Source organism: Grus americana, chromosome 1 (genome assembly GCF_028858705.1).
Source record: "Grus americana isolate bGruAme1 chromosome 1, bGruAme1.mat, whole genome shotgun sequence".
NCBI classification, from domain to species: domain Eukaryota; kingdom Metazoa; phylum Chordata; class Aves; order Gruiformes; family Gruidae; genus Grus; species Grus americana.
This window is the reverse complement of record NC_072852.1, coordinates 61130011-61157911: the sequence shown is the minus strand read 5'-3', so window position 1 is coordinate 61157911 and position 27901 is coordinate 61130011. Positions and strand designations below refer to the sequence as shown.

General features: G+C 43.3%; 2 protein-coding genes across 9 annotated transcripts; one reads left to right on the top strand and one right to left on the bottom strand.

Moving 5' to 3' along the window:
* Positions 1-47: 47 nt before the first annotated feature.
* On the top strand, positions 48-15659 carry TMEM263 (transmembrane protein 263). Of its 6 annotated transcripts, none has more exons than XM_054813776.1 (5): positions 48-173; positions 3678-3739; positions 4786-4897; positions 7507-7576; positions 12951-15659. In XM_054813776.1, the coding sequence occupies exons 4-5, from the start codon at positions 7513-7515 to the stop codon at positions 13235-13237; spliced, it is 351 nt and encodes a 116-aa protein (XP_054669751.1). In that variant the 5' UTR covers positions 48-173; positions 3678-3739; positions 4786-4897; positions 7507-7512; the 3' UTR covers positions 13238-15659. The 6 variants fall into 6 exon arrangements, with proteins under 6 accessions (XP_054669751.1, XP_054669746.1, XP_054669748.1 ...); XM_054813771.1 differs by having other exon boundaries at positions 4783-4897; XM_054813773.1 differs by having other exon boundaries at positions 122-237; positions 4783-4897.
* On the bottom strand, positions 14291-27283 carry MTERF2 (mitochondrial transcription termination factor 2). Of its 3 annotated transcripts, XM_054813770.1 has the most exons (3): positions 26897-27283; positions 26718-26816; positions 14291-19594 (listed from the first exon to the last, which is right to left on the bottom strand). In XM_054813770.1, the coding sequence occupies exon 3, from the start codon at positions 19561-19563 to the stop codon at positions 18370-18372; it is 1194 nt and encodes a 397-aa protein (XP_054669745.1). In that variant the 5' UTR covers positions 19564-19594; positions 26718-26816; positions 26897-27283; the 3' UTR covers positions 14291-18369. The 3 variants fall into 3 exon arrangements, with proteins under 3 accessions (XP_054669745.1, XP_054669743.1, XP_054669744.1); XM_054813768.1 differs by having other exon boundaries at positions 26718-27283; XM_054813769.1 differs by lacking the exons at positions 26718-26816; positions 26897-27283 and adding an exon at positions 23953-24026.
* Positions 27284-27901: the final 618 nt, after the last annotated feature.

Here is a 27901-nt window from a genome sequence, read left to right as displayed (position 1 = left end):
CGGGAGCGGCGGCGCCTGCGCGCCCCCCGGCCGCCGAGGGGGCCGCGCCGGGCGCTGGGGCGGGGTCTGCGGGCGCCGACGGGGCGGGCGGCGGCGGGCGCCACGTCGGCAGCAGGGAAAGGTGCAGGAGTAAAGTCTGCGGCAGAACCCAGCTGAGCCGAGCTCGCTGCGTGGTGAGTGACGGCTGAGCGGCTGCTGCCGCCCCGGCTCCGCGGTGTCCCGCTCCGCCGTTAGTCGGTGAGCCTGGCGGGCAGCCGCCCGAGCGCCCTTCCTGCTTCCCCTCTTTTCCTCCCCGCGGAGGAAGAGAAACTTATGGGGGAGGAGGGGGGAGAGGACCCGGCGGAGCCGCCGGCGGGAGAGGCGGGCCCGGGGAAGCGCGGCCACCACCTGCCCCCGGCGTCTCCTGCCGCGCCGGCGGCCCGGGGCAGGCGCAGCCTGCCCGCCTTTGTGCTTCCTGCCGCGGCACCGGGGGGCGTGAGGGAGGGAGGGCCGGGCCGGCCGTAGCGGCTCTGCCGCGGCCTTGGCTGCCACGTCAGTGCCGCCGCCCTGCGCCGAGGTGCCCGGCGGGGCCGGGCCGGGCAGGCGGGGGGTCGTTGCCGGGCCACCTCCCGAGCTCCGCCGAGAAGGCAGGTAGCTGCGAGGGGAGGACGTGGCGGGGGCTGCGGGGCCTTGGGACACCCTACGAGCGGGAGTGTGGGGCCTCGACGGGCCGAAGTCGGCATCTGCTCGGGTGCGGGACCGGGACCGGGCTTAGGGACGGCTGCCGCTGCCGCCCTCCCTGGGCCGGGCGCCGCGGCGGATCGCTTCCCGCCTACCCGGGGGGCAGCTGAGGAAGCCCTGCTCGCCTTGGCCTCCCTCCTGGCTGAGCTTATTCTTCCCCGTGAACTTCTCCGTGCCAGGGGGAGCTTTGTTTCGGGTTTTCTCTTTCTTCTTAAACTTTGCTGTACTCGGGTGTTTCTTGTAGTAACCTGCTCTTTATTTCATCTATTTCTCTCTGATCCAGCTTGATGGAATGGAATCTGGAAGAGGTTTTTTTTTTTTGTAAACTGTTTGGGAGCAACTAAGCTTTCAGCATTCACCTAGCCTAGGCATTTGTGTGGTATGGCCTGAAAATAAATCCTTGTTATTTTAGCCTTGCAGCTGGTTCTGGTCATTGTACAAAGCTCATAGACAGACTCTGCGGATGAGATTAAATGCTTCCTTCTGTCCATTTAACTGGGCTGAACATGAGAACTGTGAATCAGGATGTCACTCTGTAAGGAAGATAAATACCAAGTGGACATAACCTGCTTCAGTGTGTCCAGAGCATTGCTTCGGGCAGCATGGCTTTCTGTAACTGGAAGGGTACATACAAGATAGCTTGGTTTGTATGCACATCAATTTTAAGACTGCTCAGTAAATACTGTCTAGACTTTTTTTTTTAAAGCTTTCTGTTAAGCTGTGGTTAAACATTGAGTAGAGTTGGTGTTGCCTCCTCAGTAGAGAAATAGGCTGTGGTGCAAAAGCGCAAACGGAAAGGTGGTCCTTGTCTGGCAAGCAAACAGGCCTAAATGTCAGGCAGGAGCCAACAAACAGGTGGTGGATGCTAGGGTGAAAGTTAATTTTTTCATTAGCAGAGTGGTAAGGAAGTTCAGCAGCTGCTTTATCACCCTGGCTGTTAGGCACTGTCAGGTTTTGTCTTTATAGGTCTCCTGGAAAAGGAGAGCTGAGGCTGGTGTGGAGCTCAGGCATTGGAAGAAATGGGGAAGGCTCTGCTTTAGAAGGCCTAGCTAGCAGGAGGCGGAGGCTGACAGCACTGGTAAAATGGAGCAAGTCCTTGGCATTTCTTAAGCTGTGCCCTGTACCTTACTGGAATTTACCATTTAATTTCTAGAAACCAGTTTTAGAGGACTAGAAAAGGGGAATTCGGGGTGCCTGCTGCCTTTGATTTGGTATCCTGCAGATCCTTGCTTCAGGGACAATTTGATTGCAACATCACGTGTTCCCTAGAGCCTCTTCTGCAGCCTGATCTCCACTTGAGTTGAGGGTGATGGAGAAATGCTGGATTCTCTTATAGGCAGATATGATGATGTAATGTCCTGGGCAGAGTTAAGGGTTGTTGGTTGGGGTTTTTTTTGCAAGAGATATGCCTCCTTTTTTACCTTTAATTGTGGTGTGTGTTTCTTCTTTAATACAGATAGGTTGCCCTACCTTCCCAGCTGTGTGCTGAACCCTGAATGCTGTGAGCCTGTTTATATTTCTTATAGCCGACTTGGTATCTTTGGGGGGGGGGGGGGGGGGGTGTAGCCTAATCCGCCTCAGATTTAAAAGTAAGCTGTGGTTCGCGCCTGGAAACTTCTGATTGACTTGCTATAGTCTTTCCCTGAAAACTGTCTTTTTTCTTCTGAAATGGGCATGCTTTGTATATAAATCTGAATTTTGAAACTTGGCAGAAGGCTTGTTGAAATGTCAGCTATGCTCTTGGTTTTTAGCTACATGCTTTCTACGTGCCTGGATTTGTTTTTTTTTTTACTGTTAGCGTTGACTGTTTCTTTTTGCAGAAGCTCAGTCAACTGTTTCCTTTGCATTAATTAACTGAAAAACACATTTCCATATCGGCTGTGCTCTGAGGTTTATGTCTGAGAGAACTAACAGCACCGAGCACTCTTACCTGTAACATGTTACAAGCCCTAATCCAAGGCGTAAAGCAGACAAGCTATCAGGGGTCACTTGTGCACCTTGAAGCAGTACCCTGAAGAGCAGCCGTGGGTGGGATTACATTTTTGGCTTTGTGCTTATTTCCTTGTTTAATTTGGAAAGTAGAGCATTGTTACTCTTGCAAGATGTATTTCTTAAAGTATCATCCCTGAAAATTTTTTTTTTCATGTACATGAAAGACATCAGGTTCATCTTGAAATCTGCAGCAGCCACTGAAAGAGGGAAAGGAGAGCTGTGCATGTGGCAAGGGTTGTTTTGTTTTCCATCAGCTCTGTAGCCAAGCTTTCACTGCATAGCTGGTGGGCAGAAGGAAGATAATTTTTTCGTGGTGGACTAAGACGAGGCGATCGGTTTGTTTGCAGTTCTGTCAGGTGAATAGTTCCAGCACTGTCATCTGCTGCTGCAGCCTTCTGGAGCAGCGTTATGCTGCCAACTGAAATTGGCCCCATCCTTGGGTAGTTGTTGCTGCCCGCAAATATCTGAGTAGTGGCATTGAAACAAACCGGTTTTTACTGGCTGCTGCTTGGGCCAGGTTTGCTGGGCTGAAACAGTAGGGCTTTTTGTCTGTAAAGTCAGAAAGACATCAAGAGTATCATCTGAAGCTCGGGAAGTTGCACGCATATCTGTAATGGTTAGAGCCCACTTCTCAATGGAAGGCTAAAATTTTACACAAATTGCTGTCCAAGAACTGCAGACTCGTTAAGGAGAGGTTGTGTCTTAATATTGATTACCACACTTTGTAGTAATCCTCATGACAGCATATGGAGCAAGTAAAATTATCTCCATTGCCCAAGAACACAGAAGGAATCAGTGTTTTGGTGAGATAAATCTAGTAAGATTTTGGCATCTTAAGGCCGTGACAAGTGTGCTTCTCCTCTACCCTGGGGCTTTGTATTTAGGATTCCCACCATACTCCCATGGCAGGTATGTGATGTAGCACTGTTCCGTAACATGTCATTAACCTTCTACTTTTCTCATAGGTGTACGCAGAATACTTTTGTGGAAACAACTAACTAGACATCTTCACGAAGGAATATATTTGGTGAGAAAGTCTTATTTTAATCAGCTTTGATCTGAATGTACGTATGGCTGTACCATTACCTTCAGAGCTTCCTGGTGCTTTCATTCAGGGTCCTATAACAGTGTTAATGTTATAAATAGCTCTTGAATTAAAAATCCTCTTCTAAACCACTTCTTTCTTTACAACTGTGTAAAACTTAGAATATGAAATATATAGGAAGCTTCAGACAATATGAAAGTGTGTTTTTTTCTTTAAAACCAATTGAAAGAGTGACTTCCACTTTTTTTTTGTATGAAGGTTGATACATATTTTAATGTGTTGTTAAAAAAGATGAGAAGTTATCCCTTATCTCTTGAATGACTAGCACCCTCATAAGCACACAGGGGAAAAAAAAACCCCAACAGAAAGTAGTTTACATGTGTCACTGTTTGAAATCTCTTCTAAGATCTGGGTTTGCTTCCACTTCTTAATGTAAGAAAATACAAAGCTTACGTATTCATCTACACAGATCAAGGAGACTGGAGAGTGCCACTGATACGCTACACGTCTGCTTCATGAATGTCTGTATGAGTTCTGCCAGGACTCAGAGATCCCCCCTCACGCCATGTGATCATTTAATGCAGGTGTTAAATGAAGCTGGAGCCTTTTCTCTAGTGACACATGACACTCTGAATTTGGCATCACAAGATGAAAATGCCAAAGAAAGATCTATTTGCTTCCTTTTTTTTTGCCAATCTTAGCATATTTTCAAGAAGATTCTGCAAAAACATATCAGAAAAGTTCCAAAGTTCAGGCTTTTGATAAACCTTTGCCTTGTTGTATGCACTTGCAATGCTAGTAGTTATTGTGACTAATGATTCTGTGTTTAGGGGACTTTGAATCTGCAGCTTCCAACTTCAGTTTCCAAAGTGCCTTAATCAATACCGTGTCTGAATGATGTAATTGTCTGCACAAAAGTCTTATCCTTGCACCTCCAGGTTGGTGCCTTAGGTGTTAGCTGAGTTGTAATCTCTACTGGGTCTCATGAATTTGCTTTCCTCTTCTTTGTGGGGACACACCTGCAGCAGGGAGGGTGAAGAGGAACCTCCCTTAGGATACACTGCAGTCTGGTGACCAGGGGCCTCCTGCGACGTGGGACATACAAGCTTGGATCTTATTAGACAAAGGAGACATTGAACTGTGAGTGCTTTCACCTTGGTGGTATTACGTAAAAGATAGTGGTTTCTGCTTTTCTAACTCCAGTTTTTGAAGAAAAAAATTATATTCCTGCCCTCTTTGTCCGAAGACTGGATGAAGTCATCTGCCACCAAGCAGTTATTCAAGGCCTTTGACCTCCAGTCAATAGAAATACTCACCTTAAATCTCTGGAGGGGAGCCAGGTTTAAGACATGCTCCTGTGCATAGTACTTCCTGTTCACCAGATATGCTACAACCTGTTAAGCAGACAGGATTTTGGATCACTTTTCAGAGGCTCTTAAGTCTCCTGATATGTTAAATTGGCTACAAGGATGTGTGACGCAGGCTGTAACCTAGATATCTTAAAATTTTCTGCTTAAGTGCTTTGTTGGATCTTCGTCTTGATTTTGTGATTCACTGGAGAGCTTCTACAGAAAAACAGAAGGACTTGAATTGTGCTTTGTGAGCTCTCTTGTCTCCCCAGCTCTGTTTTGAGTCAAGCTGTGAGCCTTTTCTGACAGCAGTGTGATTCCGTTTTCACTTGCGATGATGCAGTAGGAGAACAGTGAGTAAAAACTAGCACACGCTGGTTAGGCACCTTTCTTGGAGCATCCTTGGAGTGCTTCCAGGCACCTGTAGAACCACACATCATACATTAGCCTTCAACTTTCTGATCTGCAGACTCCTTCTCTGTAGAACAAATGCAGTCCCACCAGCAGTGACTTACTTGCCCTTAGCTGCTCTTTCAGGCCCCCATAGGACTCCACTGGCTTCTGGGGTCTGGTATCAGCAGGTTGCCGGTGCCTGAGCTGTAGAAGGCAGACCACTGTGGTCCGTGTAGTTGTAAGAGAGAAGTATTGCTGTGGTTTAGAAGGAGTTGTAAGTGTGTTAAATCACTGCATGTGAGTGATATATTGTGTAATATTCCTGTCTAACTTTAAAAAGTAGCTGTGGTCAAGAATTACATAACCTTGAGGTTCTGGGGAAGGTAGCAGGGGAGGGAATACCTAATCTTGTCACTTTTTTTTTTATGTACTGCTGTGATTTTTTTTTTCATGCTTTTTTTTCCCTTTCCCCTTGACTTACTGACCTGTGATTAAATAAAAGAACAAGGAATTATATAACTGATACTTTTTCACATTGCCTCTTAGCCCTGATGTATTTAGTCTTCCATCTTGATGTGTTGCTACTCACCTTCCTGGCTTCCACGTTTTGAGTTTCTGGCTTTTGAGAGGTACTTGTTCAGCTTTGCCATCAAATCAGCTGTGCTGGCGGTAGGGTTTTTTTTGCTTGCTTTCCTGTTCAGGTTCTTGCGTAAAGGTACCCATGTTTTCTGAGTCGTGAACTGATACCCTTAGTGCTGACTGCGAGGACTTGTTAATATTCAAGTTAGGCTTGCTTTGGGTCCAAAGATCTATCATTTAGTGTGCGGGTGCCAATTTTTTCAGTGATGTTTTGACTTCATAATTACACTGTGAGGGTTTTAGCTGTTGTTTTCTAGGTAAGTCTTCCCACCCTCAAGTTCTACTTTTGTGTCCTCATACCTTCTTCAGATCCCATCCACTGTTTTCTCACCCAGAGGAGGTACGGAGGCATCTGGGCATGGCGAGAGAGGCTGGAATTATTTTTGCAGTGGTTGGTGACTCCTGGAAGAAATTAAATGATTTAAAGGCTTGTGTATATGTGCAGGGAGAAGGGAACTAAGAGGTCACTGGCAAGAAGATAGAATGATGCTGAGTGGTACAAGGCAACTTGGTGTTCTTTCTCCTTTCACCCTGGTGCCTGCTGAGGAGGGAAAGCAGGATTGGCAGGAGGGGTCAGGGGAGGAGGTAGGACTTAACACCAAAGGGTGCCTGGTGTTGAGGAAAGCAAGAGGGAAACCTGGACTAGATACTACTTTCCCTCTGAAAGGACAATGTAGTAAGCAGAGCTGCTGATTTGAGCGTTCTCCTGTGCTTCTTCTAAGTGTCATGGATTGCTGCTCTAGGAAACAGCTTTTGGTATAAAGAAATTTTCTTTCTGAAATGTTTTCATTGGAAAGCTTGTGTAGAGATAAAACAGTCTAGTTCTGCTGCTGTCACCACACCATGTATGCAACACTGCTACAAGATAAATTCTTCCATCTTGTTTTCATGGCATTTATTCAAATTCTGCTGCAAGGACTTGTTTCTTTAAACTACTGCTTTCTGGGTACTAACAGATCTCATAGGTATGCTACTGATGTCTTTCTAGTGCCCACTACCTCTGATCACTAGGCTTTTCTTTTTTAGTACATAAACATAAGCTGTTGCATGGCAGTGGCTGTTTTATTTTCATACTGGTTTTGTTCCTAATTGTTTTTTTAGGTTTGAGATGCACTTGGTGTGGAGTGGCAGCTCTCACTAAGTCTGCTGATGTGGTGGAGGGCTCCTTTTTCAAGTATTGCGTCTGGTTGAGGAATGCAAAAGCACAATCCAATAACAAAAAGAGCGGTAGTTTGGCAGAAGCTGCTAGCTTATCTAGTAATGAAAAGTTCCTTTTCTGTGGAACTTAACTACATGAATTTTGGATTCATGGATTACATTTATGCTTTGCTAGAAAAGATGTATAGCATATGTGATTTTCTTTTTTAGGCAATAATGAATCAAACGGACAAAAACCAACAGGAAGTCCCATCATACCTTCATGACGAACCACCAGAAGGTATGTATTGGTTTTCATAATATGAAGTCATAGAAATTCATCAGATGTTCAGTTCTCTCAAAAAAAAAAAAAAAAAAAAGATCTGCAAGCTGAACACTTTAACTCTCATTTAAGTAACAGTAAGCAAGCCAATCCTTGGATTGGCCTGGATTATTGTTCACTTCTGCATTATCCTGACTACAGTAAGGCCACTGAATATAGCTCAGTAAACAACTGGGCTGATAAATTATAGATAAGATAGGCAGATACTGAGGGACATGATTTGCAGATTAGTTTCCAGAGATGCGAATTGGTCCTATGGGTATTTATTTCTGCTGTTCATTATGGGAGATGGAAAGAGCCCAGCTTCCCTTTTGGACACCTTGCTGAGTTCATAGTGCTTGTGACTTTTAAACAAGATGTGTTTAAAAATATATGGAACTTTATATTACTACTTTTGGAGACCCTTTCCCATCATACAATTAACTGTGGTTCTAACTGTTGACTTAATCTCGTGGTTTCATAAAAACAAACAAACAAGCACTTCATTAATGCAGTGTCATCTTGGTCTCCTGAACCAAATGAATCTTAAATCAGTTATTAGATCTGCAGAGGAAAGGCAGTTGCAAATGAGCAGAGTTACCTTCCGGGCTGTGCAACGGCAGGACTGTGAAGAGTCCTGTTTGCATCATGTGATTGGAAGCATGCTAGATCAAAAGCTGTTATTGGCACACAGGTGGCCTGTGTCCTCCCTTCTCTTGCTTTAACACCAAATGTGGTGGATGTAGAGGTCGGTCCTGATTCCTCTCATTTCATTGCTCTTCAATTTATAATGCCCCTTTAAAGCTCTGTTTGTTTGTTGGTTTGAGATTTTTTTCCTCAGCTTTTATATGGTGTATAACTGAACAATTTACTTCCCTTGAACAATAGTATTATCCACTGCCTGTAGCAGAAGGGGTTGAAGTGGAATAGCTCACTCTATTCTTAACAGCTCTTAGACAGGAAACACAAGTACAAGAAGATGAAAGGGAGAAACAGATCTTCATGGCACAGTGGTTCTTAAGCTCTACTATACTTGAACTTGTTACAGTATCATGGTGTGAGGACAAAAATCTTTCTTTTTAAGCTCTTATGCGGTTGTTAAGTTCCCAGAAGCATTTCTGAAAGCAAATCAGGGAGTGTAGTGATAGGACAAGGGGTAATGGGTTTAAACTAAAAGAGGGTCGATTTAGATTAGATGTTAGGAAGAAATTCTTTACTGTGAGGTGGTGGAACAGGTTGCCCAGAGAAGTTGTGGATGCCCCATCCCTGGAAGTGTTCAAGGCCAGGTTGGATGGGGCTTTGGGCAACCTGTTCTAGTGGAGGGTGTCCTTGCCCATGGCAGGGGGGTTGGAACTAGATGGTATTTAAGGTCCCTTCCAACCCAAACCATTCTATGATTCAAATGCCAGGTTGGAAACTATCTTCAAGTGTAATTTTTAAGGTGCTTTTTTTTTTTTCTTTTTTTGCCTTAAAGATTGACTTGTGTTTTATACATATTAAACCTCACATATAGGAAGTGAACAGTGGTCTGACTAGTAAACTAGAACTGATTCTTTCTGGAGGAAGGCAGTGAAACAAGTGGGCTTTTTTTATCTTCCTGGAATATTCAGTAGGTTTTCCAGATTCAGAGCATAACAGCAGAGGCTGATCATCACTAGGTGTTGCAAGGTTTTATTTCAAATTCGTGAGCAATTGAGACATTTTCTTCTGCACAGTATCTTCTTTCAGTATGACAATAGCCAGTTTAAATATGAAGTCTAAATAGATGGGAGAAAGTAGGTGTAGTTAGAGGGAGTAGAATAAAACACAGCCCATCTTAATGGAAACACCATCCTTGAAGAGGCTTTTTCCTTTTGATTCTGTTTCACGTGCACTCTTAAAGCCTTATGAGTTCAGTTAAAATGTTGGAATGCCCTTGAACATCCCTGTTTTAAATGTCATACAAGGCCTTCATATGTAATATGCTTACACCATTATAGAAAGATGGCCAGTTGTGGATGGAAGGCTACCAGTTCAATGTTGGCAAGAAGATCATCTCTCTGAGCAGACTGCCGAAAAAAATAAAATCCTTAGAGGAGAGGCTCAGTTCCAAAACCAATTTGCAGTTTTTCGTAAAGATATAGATAGTTCCAGTTTGTCCAAATCACGCTTGACAAGCTGGATGCCCAAAGGCTTTAAAGAAATACATATGTAGAAGAAGCTTCTGTGCTCATGCTTTCTATGAGTAGTGCTATTCTAATGCTTTATTTTCCGCTTTGCAAGCGGCGCCAACCTTTGCAACCTACGTTCATTCAAACTCTTGTTTGCTGTTGGACTCTTTTCAGCAGGAAGCTGGCTGCAAGGTAGCGTGATAGAGCCAGCCCCTGAACAGGGAACTTGTGTCGCTCTCTCCCTAGATTTAGAAATGATCTCTCTTACCTTTTTTCTCATACAGGTTAGAAACAGGGAGACCAGGAATGCGTATCCTAGAATAGAAATCAACCAGCAGTAAAAACTCTTTGCAGCTGCGGGCATTTATTTGATCTAATGGACAATGCAAACAGGAATGAAATGGGAACATGTCAGTCATCACCAGATGCAGTCTGTATTTGCATTTGTGAAATAGAGTAAATGTTGTCAAAGGATGGGCTACCTGAAGTAATGTGAGGAAGGGTGTGTCAAGATTACTTTTGTTTGTTTTTCTATTGTTATTTTTAAGTTAGCTATGATGGGTCCTTTCTTGCTGATATCACATCTGATTTACTGAAATCAGCTCTTAAAATTCAGTGTGATAAGACTTTATTCCCATTCACTCTGATGATGGTGATCCAGTTTGGTGTAAGTGAAGCACTTTTTGACCAAATTTTTTTACAGGATGTGTAAGTCTTGTCACAAGACTCCTCTAATGAATAGTACCTAGACAGTGGATTTTATACCAGGCTCCATATACTGTGCTCTTCTCTGAGTGTAATTCTTTAAAGGCTTTCTGTATTTAAGTAGCAATTCTGATCTCTTTGTGCTTGTGTTGGCAATACAGTTTTGCTGGAGATATCCAGATTGAAAGCTATTGGGCTAAAATGAACCAGCAAGGGTATTGCTTTGCTTGAAGTAAAAGGCCGTCATTTATGTTTCTAGTTTCCACGACCCCTTCTGTTACCTATATCAATTTCTTAAATATGAAAGACTAGTGTGAGCTGGAAGCATTTTTAGTATTTTTTGCTCCCTTGAGCTGCACTGTTCCTTTTTATGCTTTTTTTTCTTGTGAAACTTGTAAGAAATTCTCTCATTTAAATGGCATCTTTTGTTTGAATTATTCTGCGCATGCACGCAGGAACTCCAAGCTTTTTTTAGTGAGTTCTGAGTGCTGGATCAGTCCTGGCCCTATCACAAACTCATTGGAGGCACATGGGAAGTCATTCACCCTAGTTTTCATCTCACAGATGAGTGCTGGGAGGTGACTCTTGGAAACTGTCCTCTGAATGCGAGCTGTCAGCAGTCAGGGTGCTGGAGGCAGAGACCTGTTCTGCTGGTTCTCCTAAGGCATGTTGCAGTGCAGAGGGAATGCGTTGACAGGGGCTGGACACAGTCTCTGGTGGATCTAGATCTGATTTTTCTTTTCCTTTGCCCCTCTAGACTCATTGTCCTCCTCCAAGCATGTTCTTTCTACTGCTGACTCCCTCACCTCTTTATTTCATGTTTGTTTCTTCCCTGGCTTTGGCCACTGTGGTTCCACTTGCTCTTTTCCTAGTTCCCCTTGTTATTTTTCCCTAAGAAAGGGAAACATGTCTGTTAAATCCCATGTATTATCTACAGGTAGCTAGAAAAATAACAAAAAAAAGTGGAACTCTTACCCTCCTTCTGTTAACTGGCTGTTTCCTGCCATGGTTCTCTCTGAAACTTTTTTAAGAAGTGTTTGGGATTGGTGAGAAATTGACAAGACAGGAGCTGGGAAAAAACCTTACCTATACAACATTGTTGTGAAGACCAGAGATTTCTCAAGGTTCACACTGAAAATACCTTGCAGACAAACACGTGTCAGGGCTACTGATTTATAGGTGCAGTGGGTGGTATTTTTTTGGGGTGCTTAAATACAAATCATCTTCCTATTTCTTTGAAGACTAGATGATGCTTACACAGTAGTGGGGTGTGTTGTTGTCTTAATTCCCTTTAGAGCAAGGTACATGTATCTCTTTAGGATTTTGAACCCTATATTTAGAAATATGAAGTAATACTAAATTATTGGAAGGCTAAGTGGCTAATTCTGGGAGTCTTTGTATTACTCTAATACTTTCTATTAATTTGAGGCTATGTAATTGTACGATAAATATGGAATAGGCATTGACTTAAACAGCATATAGAAAGAAACTGCGCAAAGTGCAGGTTGAATATAACATTAAAAAGAAAAAAGCCATATTTAAGTAGTGAGTAACATGCAGAAATCCTATAGTTTGAGATTTGGTTTTGTGTGTCATATTGGGACTTGTGTTGGGAGCCTGTAACTGTTTATTTGGCCACTGGACACACACACCCCCCACCCCGCCCTGCTATCCACATTAGAGAAAAGGCCTTTTTGGCACAAAATTAAATTTGTGTACATGATGATGAAAGGAAGTGATACAGTGAAGAGCTGGCATCAGTTTTGTCCTTCTCATGCTGCTTTTGATTTCTCCAATTGCTCTTGTTTGTAACCACCTTTTCCTCTTTCCTGATCCCTCCATACAACCCTTCAAAAGCCCATCCTCAGAACAGTAATTATTAAGAAACAACTTTGTCTCAAGGTGAGGTCTTTTCAAAGAACAGTTGGGGATTTTTTTTGGTGGGTTTTTTTTTTTTTTTTTTACTAAACCTTTGGCTCTCTTTCTCCAGGAAACTTTTTCCAGTCCTTCCCTAGAGATTTGAACAGCAAGGTAGTGGTGCTGCTCTTGGGGGTGTGTCCCCCCTCAGGATTAACTCTTATTATTAGGATGGGGGGAACAGGAGGGTATGTTATTGTTCCCTCTTCTGCCATGTTAATAAAGTCCAGAAATGAGGCTAACTTGGCCATGAGACCTTCCAGAGTCTGGGAAGGTGGTGGTGCACACAGAGGACAAAAGTTTAAAATGTAAGACTGTCTGGGAGTTACATGCCTGATATTTGTAGGCTCAGTATTGACTTGTGTTTTAGAAAACAGCATTGAGGTATGTCTTGCTGCAGGAAAGTGTCTTTTTTTATTTGGAACAGTGATGGTGTGCAAGCATCCAAGAAAAGTACCTGGCAAGGTAAGTACGTGCAATGGCTGTTAGGCTAGAAAAGGAAGTACTTAGGAATAACTTTTCTTTTGAAAATGCTTTGATCATTGCATTGTGATTGATCTGCTTGTTGTTTCCTCCCTTAGGTTCATTAAAAGACCACCCGCAACAGCAGCCTGGCATGCTTTCTCGTGTGACTGGTGGCCTCTTCAGTGTCACGAAGGGAGCTGTTGGTGCCACAATCGGGGGTGTTGCTTGGATTGGAGGGAAGAGCTTGGAAATTACCAAAACAGCAGTCACGTCTGTGCCTTCAATGGGAGTGGGGCTAGTCAAAGGAAGTGTTTCTGCTGTGGCTGGAGGTGTTACAGCTGTAGGATCTGCTGTTGCAAGTAAAGTGCCCTTAACAGGAAAGAAAAAGGATAAGTCTGACTAAAACCAAAACTGAGACATACTTGATTCTCCAGAATATTACATCAGTGGCATTAAAATCTGCTGAGATACGGACCGTGAGAAGCCATGTGTCTTAGACACTTCATCTTCTAAAGAGCTGTGCAAGTAACTCGATTTCATCTGACAAGGACAGAAGAAGCTTGCGTAGCAGAGTATGAAGATTTATTAGAGCCTAGATGGAAGCTTTGTATCTGGTGAAATGTTACACTTGATAACTATAGAAGTGAGTAAGTGTATCTGAAGGGATAATACATTTTTGAATATTCATTTACTGTAAGTCTTTTTTGCAGTTTTGGACTAAACTGTGAACATAAACTTGGTAATCTCTGTTGTACCATCAATATGAGGAGATGCCATTTACTGTTCTCAGTGGTTTCTACATCCTTCTGCTAAGGATCCTTCAGCTGTGTAATGGCCATGTTGGGCGTACCCAAATAGTTTTGGTTATGAAACTGTATTTGCAGGCAGCCTATAAACCATCAATGACCGCCTTATTCAGTGCGGACTGGAGCAAATAGAACCGAAGTGTGCAGAAATTGGAAATGAGTGTGGGAGATAGAAGTAAGAAAGTTTTACAACATGGTAGAAGGGATCATAAAGAGTAACTTAATGCCTTATTAGAAAAAATATCTTTTTTTTCTAGGTGAAGCTGTGTAAAGAACTGCCCTGTTGTATCAGTCCAGTTCACAGAATGAGCTTCAGGCTCTCTTTACGAATCCTGGTATCTGAAACTTTGTCAATTTTTTACCAAAAACCAGATTGCTCCATCTCAGGTGTATTTAATGACATGCATCTATCTCCTGCAAGTGAAAACTTGCTTCTAATAAACTTCTTAAAGACACTAGAAAAAATGAGGGCTTAATGGAAACTGGGCTGATGTTTGTGGTCATCTAGCACAACTGTCTGATTGGAAAGGAATTCCTTTGTGTAGTTGGAAACCACTGAAGAACCAGCAAAGCTGTTGTCCCAACTCCATGATGCGCCAGGTTAGCTTCTTGCTCTGTTTAAGCAAATGCAAGGAATTTTTCACTACGTCTTTCTCTTATACTTTGCATTTTGATTTTTTGAATAAAATGCAATACTTTTATTTAAAACAAACCAAAATAGGTAGATGAGGCCTTCTTAAAAAAAAAAACAAACCATCATCTAATTGTGTACCGACAGATTCCAAATGTTGACACACCTCAGATGGGAACATCTGTAGGTCCTCTGCAGCGTAAGGCGAAATGCACTTGTAATACACAGCTTGAGGTTGCCTTAAAATAAAAAATAGCTGTCGGTGATTTTTTTTTTCTTTTGTACTGACTTTGCAAATAAGTAACCTCTTTGGAAGCCCAGAGGCGGTGGCTGTGAATGTTATGTATGCAGTATTTTCTAAAAACTTGTGTTCCTACAGAGAACATCTAAGCACGTAAGCTTACTTTTTCAGTGGCTATGGTTGTACAAGAAGGATATCTAGGGAGACTTTTTAGAAATTAAAAAAAATCAGAACATATCACTTGTCTAAAACTTAGTCCTATATTCATGGGTGTTCAAAGTATACTATGTGTAAATTATGGTACAGTAGTCGCCTAGTCTCTCTGAGCCATGGGTACTTCAACTGCAGTCTGGAACAACTTTATTTGGTATCAGTAACCGTTGTATGTGTTGGTAGCATGGTATTCATAAGCACCGGAATTTGGGGCGGTGGGGAGAGCAAAAACCCAGCAAATGGAATTACCTGCTCCTTTTGTTAGTTGCACCAGCTGCTTGGTTCTGTTCTGCTGCCAGGGCGTAATGAGGTAAGTGTATGCAATAAATGGAAGACGTCAACTGTTTTTTATAGACAAGAGCTAATCGCATAGAATATAGCGTAGTTCAAGAATACCAGTTAGCTCTAGGAATGAGCTAGCTCGGATATTGGAGGCAATCTAGCTGCAGCAAATAACTTAGTGTCATCTGCTCCCTCGCAGTTCCCAGTGTAGATGTATCCCCAGAGTGCTACCACTGAACTCACTGAGTCACCTCTTTGGAGCATGGTGATAGTTGTGACACTCAACCAAACCCTTCCTAATCGTTTTCTGAAAACAAATGTTGAACTGGTCATACCCCTTTTCTATGACATTCTCTAGTTTTTATACTATGAAACTTGCTGCAAAACAAGTGTGGTCTGAGGTAAGCGATGTTAGATCTGTAAGAGCTGCCGACACTTCATTATGTTTTGTGCTTAACATATCCTGTAGCTATTACTTCTGATTCTTGTAACTGAAACACTTTAACATGGCATATGGTTTTAGTTTTTGAAAAGAGCTTTGTCCTATATCCTGCATGTTTTCCATTCACTTATGAAACTTGCTTTGTCTTAAAAACTTGTTCTGATTCTGTCCTGACACTTGTGAAACATTAAACTATTGCTGTTTCAGACATTTGAAAGCTTCCTTAGTTAATTTGTGGAGAAAGGCATATTTGGGTATAAGTCTTCCCACTGTACCTTGCCCCAGAGTGTATTTTATCTCCATCTAAATAGTGGCAACCAGGTCCTAACAAAAACTGTAACTTCATTGTGGTGTTGGTTGTGTGTAGTCACAAGATCCCTTGTACTATTTTTTTTTTTCCTGGGAGCTGAGGCTTGGGGATATCCACATTTAAGATCAGTGAGCTGAATGGAATATGGAACTGAAATTTTTAGGGGGAGTGGGGTTGTTCTTGTGTTAGTTTTGTTGTGGGTTTTATTTTACCTTCCTTTTCCCAGCCCCCATTTCAAAAGGGGAAATGTTTATTAAGACTACTTGCACGCCTGACTGCTCACTGTGTAATGAAAGGCTGGTCTACAGGCTTTTATCTGCCAGACTTAAACAGTATAAACTGGTTCACATTCACAGTGAGCAACAGCAAGAGACGAGGAAGCAGATTTCAGTAATACAACGTTTTGGTAATTGGGAGCTTCCCTGAGGTTTTATTATAAATGAATCCTGTGAAGAGAGGAAATGGGTCCCAGGCAGAGAGTTATGAATGGAGGATTGAATGAATTTTGGTCTGCTGGTAGAGAAAAGGAGTCTTTCTGCTTGTGTCTTGAAAGGGGAGGAGGAGGAATTGAAACATGCAGAATGGAAAATGAGTTTGTGATAACTTGGGCTGTGACTCAATTAAGGAAGTATGTCACTTTCCTGTCTTGTCCGTTGCCACTGGAAATATTGTAGGTGATTGGAATAAGCTGTTTCAGGAACTTTTAAACTAGACACCTGTAGAAATGCTGAAACTACATTTTCAGGGAAAACATTGTTTTGTATGATGGTTTCCTTTTCATCCTAAACCACCAATCAGTTGTGTGGTTCAACATTAGGGCTTGTATTATGAATAGCTTCAGAGAGCTGAAATGCCCCCTTGTGTCTGAGGGGAAGGATGCTTTTGAATTCAAATAATATTGTGGTCTGCTTAATAGTTGAGCACTGAAGGACAGTAAAAAAGTGACAAAGGCAAGTTCCTATGAATTTTTAATATGGCTGTCTTTGCCGTTTCCTCTTAGAAAACAGTAATGTGTTTGGAAGACTCAGCAAAGAAATGGCTTAGTAAGACAGCCTGACTGTTCTTGTGCTGGTGATATGTGCCCCTTCTCGAATTGTCGCCAGTGTCACATGTGCTCTTACAAGAGTGGCATTTACCCCTACAGGCTGCCGTCACGTCCGCGCTCGCCTGCATGGCAGTGAGTTTAAGACCTTCAGCTGCTGAGATCTTGGCACTGCTCTAACCAGATGTTTCTAACCCTTTCCAAGCTTGCAGCAGATAATGTGGCAGGCCGTATAAAATCATCATCTTGCAGCCCACCCTCTAAACGAGTAATTCAATATGAGCTTTCCTCAGCAATTTAAAACTTATCTTTAAGAAAAGGAACCCTGCACTTGCTGCCAAAATGTCTGTTAAAAATGACCTTGAAGAATGGCCTGGGGTGGGGGGGTGGTGTAAATCTCATTCCCTCTTGACAACAGGCAAAAAGTGTATGGAATAGTTGCTTAGGAAGGTCTTTCTGAGAAATAAAATCACTGATGATCCTATAATTCTATTGAGATGATTGTTAACGATGCTACTGTTTTATATTACCATTCATAGGCCATAAATAAAATCCCCTGAGAACTTAAACACTGTCAGATAGTTACTGTTTTGAAAGCCAGCACTTGTCAACAATTACCATTCGGTGATATCTGAGAAGCAATGTCACCCATATATTTAGAAACTCTGGCAGCTGTTTGCAAATCTGGTAGTCACTTTTAATCACCAGGTGTTTACAGACTAGAGTTTTGTTACACCTAACATAAAAGCATGACTTTTTCCTCTCTCCTACAACTATCTGAGACTCATGTGAGTCTCTCCCTAACCTTTTCTCTCCCCGAGCCTTGCTAGAAAAGAAGAAATTAACAACTAGATAATAGCAGATAAGGTATTTCTTCCTGCCCCAAACCTTTTGCAAAAGGAGTACATTTTGAAGCTTCAGAAATGTAAAGGAAGTAGTCTTGTAGTTCCTTTGCATTATAGTTTACCTGCAAACATGCTAGGGCCTCAGTGTAGCAGTCACTAAATAAAAATATTATGTCTTGCCCCTGTTCTCAGACTGCGCTCTAGCTAGGATCTCCTATCCAAGAAGAAAATCCTGCTGCAGTTCAGGATCTGGGAGTTAGAGCTCCTTATTTCAGCATTAAGGAGCAGAACTCCAAAAGTCTCCAACAGTCAGTGAACCGGTGGGCTGATGAACACTGCTGGAAAAATAACCCTCCTTTTCTCTTTCTTAGAGAAAGATTGTGCTAATCGCTTCCACAGGGTGGACTGTGCACTGACAGAGCTGAAAATCCAAAGCAGTTAATGCCCTGTTAGATAACGAAAAGTAACAGCACCAAAGAAACATATGAGGTACTCCCTAGGAAAAAAAGGCAATCTTTATCATAACCAGGTTCTATTATATTATTTGAAAGGATCAGAAATCTACAATTGTATAATGACGCTGTGCCTGAGACCCACTTCAGGACAAAGTACAGTGTCTGGCTACAATCTGCTTAAGATTACTTTTGGTTTGGCTCTTCTCAACCAACATCTCTTTTCTCTTTGATAATTTTCTTTTGCATAATGTAAAGGACAGCATTCAAATTAATCTTCAATGTTTATAGGAGCAACAGGATTAAAAATTGGTCTCTCCTTCTTTGACTGTATCTTACCATAATTGACTTCAAAATCTTTCTTAGTACCATTCAAGCTTTCTAGAGTTCCACTCTTTATATCATATCCCAAAGCAGAGAGTTTTTTAATTCGGTACTGAAGAATTTGCGTTGTCAATTCCAGCACCATTGGTGTCTCCCTAATCTGTGCTACAGAAATTCCTTCCTTCAGTAGTCCTTCAAATCTTTCTTCCAAAACTGCAACAGAGTAGTAGAGAAGGGCCGGGCATTTCAGCACTAACCGTTTCAATTCTTGATCGCTGCACTTAAAGATGTTTTTGGAAAAAAGCATACTTTTCTGCATAGTAGTAGGAGTAAGCTGAAAAATAAAACCTTTAAGTTTGGACAGCAGCTGTAGAACTTCATGGTCAGTGAAATCATTCTTCTGGAGAAACTCCAAGTTCTCCTGGATTGAGGTGGAGGTATTTAATAAAATAAATGGATTTTGGCTCAATAGCTTCAGTATCCAGATCTTCATATTTGCATCAGAACCTCCTAAACTTAAATAATTTCTTTGTAATGTCTCTATCACGTTTTTGTTTTTCTCAACAGGATTGTAGAAAATACTGGGTGCACTTGTTAAGAACCTGGTGATTATATTATTCTTAAGTCCCAACTCTTGAAAAAACAGTATATTTGCCTTCTGGTTCTCATGATTTTCAGTAGTAAAAAAAGACTCTGGAAATTGCTCTATTAATTTAATCAGCTGTTTTTCATTCTGGCATACTAATTGCCACAGATCTCTTTGAGAGTTTATCTCTGCAGGGGTATGGAGAACTGCCTCTGGGCAGCGTTCTAAAATGTTGGCTACTGTGGTCTCATCCGCACCCATTTCTTGTAAGATACCAGCAATTTCTTTAACGTAGGCCACATCCTGGAGAAGGACCCATTCCTTTAGTCTGCGTATTTTCTTAATGTCGACTGACAAGCTGTAGAGACTCTCAATGGTTTTTTTATTTTCCTCTCTTGATTTTGTATCAGTTGTGTAACTGCAATGTATTGGGAAGCTTCTGCTTGCTACTTCAGTCCATATAGATGAAAAATTCAATCCCGGGTTACAGTACTGAGATCTTATCAACAGAAGAGTAAATGTATCTTTTGCACCGTGAGCAACGCCTCTCAACATCGTGGAATTCAGCCCTATATAGAGAGAACAACTACAAGAAAACACATTTAAGGCACAAGTTACCTCATAATGTTCTCAGAGACATTGATATTTAGACTGAGCTAGCATAAGAAGTTACTCTCAGCAGTGGTTTTTGTTATTAGCACAAAATTCAGCTTTCACGTGAAAGCGGTGGGGGAAAAAGACTTTTGAAAGGTTAATATTCTGATGGATGTCTCACTGGAACAATAACGTGGAAGCGACAGACCTGATGTGGGGGCAGTGCTCTGTCCATATAAATGCTTGCAGTCATACAACCACCAAACTGTCAGCCATTTCCTGCAGCTAATATTGTTAATTATATTACAGCTCACTCATACTGTATTAGAAGAATGTTTCATGCAATTTAATTTGACAGTAATTCTACTAAATTAATTTAAAAAAACCAGCTTAAATATCTTTCTTAACTCTTCTGACTGTATTTGCTTAACTTCTCAAGCATTGTTAGGAGCATGACTTGCTCCTTGGTGTGTCAGAGACCCCCCTGGTGCTCCTTCAGTAGCAGTTCATAGCTTAACTGCATTGTGAAATCATTCTTGTTATAATTAAGGAAAAAAAAAAAAAGTCACCAAAACCCTTATGTGTTTTTTCACTAGCTGAGTCTGTTAATTCGGTTCTGAATATGCACACTGGTATTTTGGCGGAGGAAGCAAGTACACTATAGCATCTTCAGGCCTTCACTTGCCTCTTCCAGTACTCACTTTGCTACAGCTGCCCTTTGCACTGACACCTTATTTCTGTCTCCAGGTCACTTCTGTGGTTGCCAGCCACCCCCAGTACGCAGAGAGTCCTCGTGGAATAGGTGCAGGGCTGGGGTCCACGCAGCAACCGTAGGGTAGTTGTGGGTAACCCCATACCCCACCTCTGCTCGAACTGGCCGCAGGTATCACCAATAGCACATGCACTGCCACCTGCTCTGCAACAGCCAAAGGAGCTGCAGCAGTCAAAGACAGACATCATCAAGTGTATCTTTAACTTCCTAGGTGGTGTTTTCATAACGACCTTTTGGAAGCACAAAGCGTGAAAGGGAGAATTGCTGGTCTGTGAAATACTCGCATGAATTGCTGCTACTGGTAACATGCCTAAAACTGCTCAAATTGAAAATGAGAAAAAAAAAATTAAAATTTGTGCATTTGACAATTGTATTTATACAGTTGCTTTCACCTCTCCCAAAATATAGCATGCTTCAGAAAGTACTTATGTGAGCCTTAAGTTAAATTATGTTTTGGTTGGGTTTTTGGTTTTTTGGGTTTTTTTTAGGAGAGAAAAGACTGTTACGATCATGCAGTTTAATCTCCTACATAACAGGCCAAGAAGACTACTGCAGGAACAGCTATACAAGAGCCCTAGAATCTTCTTTATAACCCATCTTTTAAGGAAATATGTGGTTTGTTTAGAGAACTTAAGTGATAGAGCCTGTATCTAGTTGCCAGGTAAGGGTAAATATTTTCCAGGGTGAAATACTTTATCTCAAGAAAGTGTACCTTTGCTTATAAGTTGATGTTTTTCAGTTTCTAAAAGGTGGACTCTTGTTATGTTACTACATCATAAATTAACAGAGTAAGACATAATTTCCTACGTGCAAGCTTATGTTATTAACAGAAGCTGTTTATTGGTAACTTGGTTTTTAGTATTATTTCAAATCTCTGAGGCAAAATCTGATTGCCTAATGAAGCTACTTGTGTTATAACCCCAAAGCTAATGATTTTTATCTTCATAAACTTGGTGACTTGAAAAGTGCTGTCCAGCAAGCTCCACCACAGAACAAGCCATTTTTCCCTGAAAGCACTGAACAGTGAAAGTGTAGGGAAGTCACAGACTTTTCATGTGCTGACCTTTCCATGGCCTGAAAAAGTGACTGTTTCATGGGGACTGCAAACCGAAGCCTCTCCTCCACAAGGAGTGACACAACCGCCTGTGTCTGAGTACTCTGAGTGGTTCTATTGAATTTGGTGGGTCCAGTCAGAGCAAGTAAGTCTCTGAAGGATCAGGGCTCTCTTCATTAATGCTTCAGCTCAGCTGGAAACTTGCAGCAAAATAAACTATTGTTAAAATTGTTTGGGATGTCAGATGATACTTCCAAAGTACAAAATGGAAAAATAACTAACCATGACTTTTACTTCAATCTGTAATCCTGCTGTTAAACAAAATTGCCTTGTGAGTAATGCAGTCACTTAACATACAGTCATTTTATCTATTATAGAGCTAATAAAAATTCTGATACAGTAAACTGTGCTCTTCCAAGATCTGACATGGAAATGACTGTTATGTTCACTTAAAAGAAATTTTATGTTGTCTGAAAATGTTTGACATCATAATTTCTTTTTCCTGTTGTTAGGGAGGATCATCTATGCAGAAACACAGAATACTATAAAAGGAAGGAAAACTTTATTTGCCAAACCGCATTGGACTGGGGTACTCAGGAGCCATTGTAAAGCAATGAGTAAAACATAGCATGTAAAATAAGATGAATGGATTTTAATGTCATGGTGTTCTATGGAAACTGAGAAGATGATTAAGAGTTATGATTTGGTGTATTTCAGAGTCCATAGATGACAGTATTGCATTTCCAGGGTATGTAACCTATTCCAAGAGTTCAGAGTTCTCTTAAAGCTCATACTGGACTACTGTTCTAATATGCAGGACCCCACAGTAATGTTTTACGTACTTCTATTGCTGTGAGGATTGTAAATCAATTGAGAGATTAAGAAAAAAAACAGCCATCTTTGACGCGATGTTTGCTCTCACTGCCAGCAGCACCCTCTTATCACCAGGTGTCATAACAGCAATAAGGAAGTGAACTAGAGTCAACCTTGAAGTTATCTGTGATCCTGTTTGCTAGCACACTCGCAGTGACCTATATCTACAGAGTAAAGGGGTGTTATAAGTTTCATTATTTAACGAGACTCCTATGTATATCTTCTATAGGAAATGGATACTAGGATCGACTGGCTGATTCATCCCTCATTTCATTCAGAAATTTTGAATTTCTGAATGCTTATTTTAGGACTGAAATCTCACTTTTTGAAAATCAGCAAACTGACCTCTTGTTCAGGTTGTATTTTTCACAAAATCCTTCACGAAAGAGAGCAACAGTATGACTACTACTGTATGCTGGTTACTACCATTCTCATTACAGCAAACTGTAGCCAGGTATTAGCAGCCTGTAGAGAATTAAATGAAACTACTAAATGCTTAGATTGAACTTTGAATTAACCAGGAAGAGTAGGTATCTACCTAGAAAAGAGCAGTGTAGATAGGATTTGAGTAACTTGTGAAGAAATCTGGAGCGGTAATAGATAACAGTTTTGTAGATTAATGCATAGTAAGCATTCATACTTCTACTTTGAAAGAATCCCCGCTTTGCATCAGTAGTGGAAATGAGGTAAAGAAGGATTACAAAAATATGCTTGACCAATATAAAGCTTTCTAGAAAAAACAAGACAAGATCCTAGGATAATCCAGGTTGGAAGGAACCTCAAGAGCTCAAAGCAGGGTCTGCTATGAGGTAACACCAGGCTGCTTTGTCCAGTCAGGTTTTGAAAACCCCTATGGATGGAGCGGACCCAGCCTTTCTGGGTTGCCTGTTCTGCTTGACTGTCCTTGTGTGGAAAAAGCTTTTCCTTATATCTAGGAAAGACATTAAAAAAAACCCACCACCAAACAAACAAAAAACAACCCAAAAAACCACTTAAGGAAGCACAGCAGTATTTAAACCAAAGGTCATAATGTGGTGCTTTTAACAGAGAGAAAGTGGAAAGTCCTCAACCCCAGCCTGGTCACGTCAGCCTGGACCTACACCATCCCTATCCGCACCCCCTCCCCCTTCTCTCCCTTTGGACTCCACTTCGGGGTGGAGGGGCAGGCGGAGGATGTTTCCCTGCAGCCAGCTCGGGAGCTGAGGGTGGGGGCCCGGTAGAGCTCTCCCCACCCAGCCTCGGCCCTGGCCACCGCGGCTGGCTTCTGCCGTTACTGCCAGTCACCCGGCCCGAACGTCACTCGCGGCCTACAACCAGGACTCGCGCCCAAGGGTTTCCTTCCCAACCACGCATCGTTTAAAAAACACGCAGCTTCCTCAGCATCTTGCCCCGTTTATCTTCAGCCCGTCATTGTTATGACACGGCCGCATCTGTCGTCAAAGCACGGGAGGCCAAACATAACGTCAGCCGGCCCGCTAACGGCGGCGCCCGGGCTGAGGGCCGCGCCAAAGCTTCCCTCACCGGCCGGTGCTCGGCCGGGCTGTCGCTGAGGCACCCGCCGCCCCACACCCCCAACCCCCGGGCCCCGCGGCTGGTGTCAGGCGGCCCGAGCCGGCTGAGACCGGCCCAGCACCCCCGCGCCGCGCCTGACCTGGCTCGCCGCCGCGGAGCGCTGCGCCGCCGCGCTGGGCCCTACCACCGGTGCCGCCCGGGGAGGGGGAGCGAGGATGTACCATGTGGCGGCCGCGGCGGGGAGGGGCGGGTGGCAGCGAAGTGCAGTTATGAAGGCTGAGTTTGCAGCAAAGGAGGACTTTGACGTCCTACAGGCGTGAGTCGAGGGTGCTGCGGATCATGTCTTCTTGATTAGTGTGGCGAGCGGGTTTGCACGGTCTCTTCGTGGTGCAAAAGAGCCCGAGGTTCTTCCACTTGTTAAAACAGATTTTGTTACGATTAGAAAGAGTTAAAGGTGGTTGGATGAAAACAGCTTTCAAGAGAGAATTAGTGTACTAAATTAAAAAAAAAAAATTATTTTAAAATAATTTCGAAGTATTATGATAGCAAAGAAATGAAGGTTATAAAATTGGGTGACTTGAGTGCCTGTGTTCTGATGGGAAGGAAATGATCCTGTTGAGTGGGAAACAGAAACAGTCCGGTTCTTCTATTTGTCCAGAACTGAAGTTGAAATAACGGTGCTAGTGAGGCCTTGCGCCCTGTAGGCACAACAGTTACGGTACCCACCACCTCGGGCATCAAAGCCCTACTGCTCCCTATAACAAAGGTGTTAACCTCCGCAAGGACACTTCTACTCTTTTTGAAAGCAGTACCCTGAAAAATCTCTCCAGGATCAAATTTGGATGAGAGGCGACACTGATGTGATGATGGGAGGCTTGTTTTACATCTGTGGGGGTTTTTTTTCGATATGATCACTGCACTTATTACAGAATAAAATAATATTCATATACGTAGTCACCAGATTTATAGCGTTTTGCTGGTGGTGGTTCAGAAGTTAAATTAGCTGTGATGGTGATACTCATCTTCCTCTTATTTTTTCAGCTGTATCTGTTTCTCTTCTAAAGGTAGAGTAACAAATCAGAAGAGACACATAAATGATTTCTAGACTAGAAAGACTTTTCTAGGTGTGTTAGGATTTTTTAAACTAACTCTGGGTCTGCATGGTTAACATCCTTCAGAGAGTGAAAATCAGCACTGTTCTCTGCGAACACTTCTTTTGTCAGCTACATTTTCAATAGTCTGTACTAGATCTATGACAAAGATCTGATGAAGAAAACTGCCGTGGAAAGCAAGCATGCTCTATGAACCCAGCCCAGGCTTGGTCTCCTACGTAACTGCTGTTTCAAGAACAGTTAACAAAGTTTGTGAATATAGATGACATACAATGATGTTAAAACCATGTATCTTAAAATGCTTCTGATTTGTAACACACAATGTATTGTACACTTGCTTCTTTGTTTTTGTCATTTCACACCTTCATGTTAGCTTTCTTCCCTTCTAGTTCCTCCCCACTCTCTTGATTTTTGCGATCACGGTCTCAGCTAAATTAGCTGAATTAGCAATACTGTTCTTTAAAAGTTATCGACAAGAGAACACAGTAGTGAGGTTTACTTCTATGAGTTCCTTGATTAACTGTGATTCTATTTTCTTTTTCTACTAAGTTGGACAGACTCTTCCCTTGAGATTTGACACTTTAATTAATATATTCTTCACTTTCCTTTCACTTCTAAATCAAGAACAAACCCTTTAGAATGGAAAGCATGGCTAGAACCAAATGGTGTTGTGACATAATGATATCCTACGGTTGTTATTTAGTCTGTAGCGACAAACAGCTTACAGACTGATGGTTTTCATGGTTGCAATTTGGTTATGAAACAGTAAGGTCTAGCGAGGGAGGGTTGCTTCCACCTCAGTATTCCCAAGAAGGCAGATCAGTAGCTGCTGATTCAGTGTCGCAGCCTTGTAAGGAGCTAGCAAGGAACATAAGGAGTATGAAAAAGCAGTTTAAACGTTTGAAATAGAAACTATATTGTGACGTGACTGTCCTTGAAAATAAGGAATCTATTTTGTGCTTAAAAATTATAGAATTAAAAGGAGTTTGATGGAAAGTAGTCATTAACTACTGAGATTTCTTTTTCTGTTTCTTTGAAAATTGTTCACCAAATATCTGGCATTTCTTAAGAATAAAAACAAAACAAAACAAAAAAGCAAGGAAGAATGTACTTTGTATCAATTGAGAAAACAATGCTTAACTATACAGTGACCCAGCTACTCCAGGTTTGAGTTGCAGCAAGGGCATGTGACAGGATCCCGTATGTTCTTGGACCAGAATGATGAGCTGTGGATTATGATGTTGCACATATGACAAAGTAATAATTGAAAAACTCAATAAAATTATTATTGTGAAAAGTGCTTAAGAACAGTTTGGCCTCCACACTTTTTAGAAAGAAAATTTGTATAAAAACAAACAGAGATTCTAATCATGGCTGGGGCCTTTACTGCTAGCAGGCCTTCATCATTAATGACATTAAGTCATTCAAAGTGAGGAAAGAAAAGCGTGAAGGGAAACATGGGATGCACGTCTCTTTTTGTTGACTTTACTTTTACTTTCTGTGTATCTTAGCAGAAAAATATTTTAGTGGAAAGAGCAACCACAATTCTTAAAGTACTGTCCTGCTTTGGAATTCTGGAAGTCAAGAAAGGTCAGTACTGCTAATGTGAGTCCTCTGCCTTCCACTTGAGAGCTGTTATTTCTAATGAAACTTCTCTGGCTGTGGCTACCCACTTGTCTATAAACACTCTGGCAGTTGCAGATCTGAGTTGCAATCCACAGGTGGAGGTTTATTTTCAGATCTGCACCTAGAGCTGCCCTGTTAGACTCGAAATTGCTCTACTGAGCCCTACCAGCGTGTCGCCTCATGCAGTAGTTAGCCATGCCTAGTGGCTCACACGAGAGGAGGGGAAACCTGGTGTGTCGGCAGCACGCAGACGGGGGTTTGAACTCTGTAATTAAAAGAGAAGACGTCAGATATACACCATTTACTAACAATGACTTTACTAACAGTGCTAGAGAGACCATTAACTCGTTCTGCTGCTCAGTACTCGCTTGAAAACGTGTTTTCTTTCAGCAGCTCCCGCAGCAGGAGGCCGCACGGCCGAGCCAGCTCTGCCTCTTCCTCAGCGGTTCTGTTCCAGCTTTTTTTATACGCCACCTCAGGACCGCTGCCGGAGCCGACAGAAGCACGGACTGTTTCGTAAGCAACGGCACGTAACTTAAACTCACACGGGAGGGGAGACGCCCTCCCTCCTCGGGCAGGGGGCCGGGCCGGCCGCGCAGAGGGGGATGTGCGAGGACTAAGACTCCGTGGGGGGGCAGCGCGGCCACAGTCCCCCCTACCCGCACAAACCGGCACCCGGCGGGGGCTGGGCTCCCTACGCACACGCTTACATAAGCGCCCCGCCTCTGCCCCGCGGGATGGGGTGCGGCGAGATCGGCCGGGGCGAGCCGGGCCGGGCCCGGCCCACAGGCGACGGCGACCCCACCACATCCGCTGTCAGGGGGGTGAGGAGAGACGCGCCGCCGCGCATGCACAACCCCCGCGGCGGGCACGCGCAGGGCGCTATACATAACAGGTCAGCGGGCGCGCGCCGGCAGCCGCACGCTCCCCCCGCCCGCGGCGGCTCCCGCGCGTGCGCGCAGGCGGCTCTTGACAGGAATCGGCGCCGCTGAGAGCCTCCTCGGAGCCCCGTGCTCATCCGGGTCCCGCCGCCCCGAGCCGGGCGGGAGGAACACGGTCTCCGCCCCCCGGCGCCACTCCCCGCCGCGGCCCGCCGCCTCACGCCGCCCCGGCGGGTGGGATTCCTGCCGAGATCTGGGCTCCCTCCACCGCCGGCCGCCCCGCCGCGGGAGCGGGGTCGGTAGTGCCCCGCGTCTCCTCGCCCCGCGCCGCCTTCCCCCCTCCGCTGGTAGTAAACACACTTCAGAAACGTGAGGGCCGGCGGTCACGTGGGGGAGGGCCCGGCCAATCGGCGGCAGGGGGCGGGGCGGGGAGGTCGGCGGAGCACCGGCGCCCGGCGCAGAGTCACAG

Excerpts from the sequence above, each read along its gene's own strand:
- TMEM263 (XM_054813776.1), top strand. The coding sequence starts at position 7,513 with ATGAATCAAACGGACAAAAACCAACAGGAAGTCCCATCATACCTTCAT. Across the intron at positions 7,577-12,950 it reads TCATGACGAACCACCAGAAG|GTTCATTAAAAGACCACCCG; the intron begins GTATGTATTGGT and ends TTCCTCCCTTAG.
- MTERF2 (XM_054813768.1), bottom strand. The coding sequence starts at position 19,563 with ATGTTGAGAGGCGTTGCTCACGGTGCAAAAGATACATTTACTCTTCTG.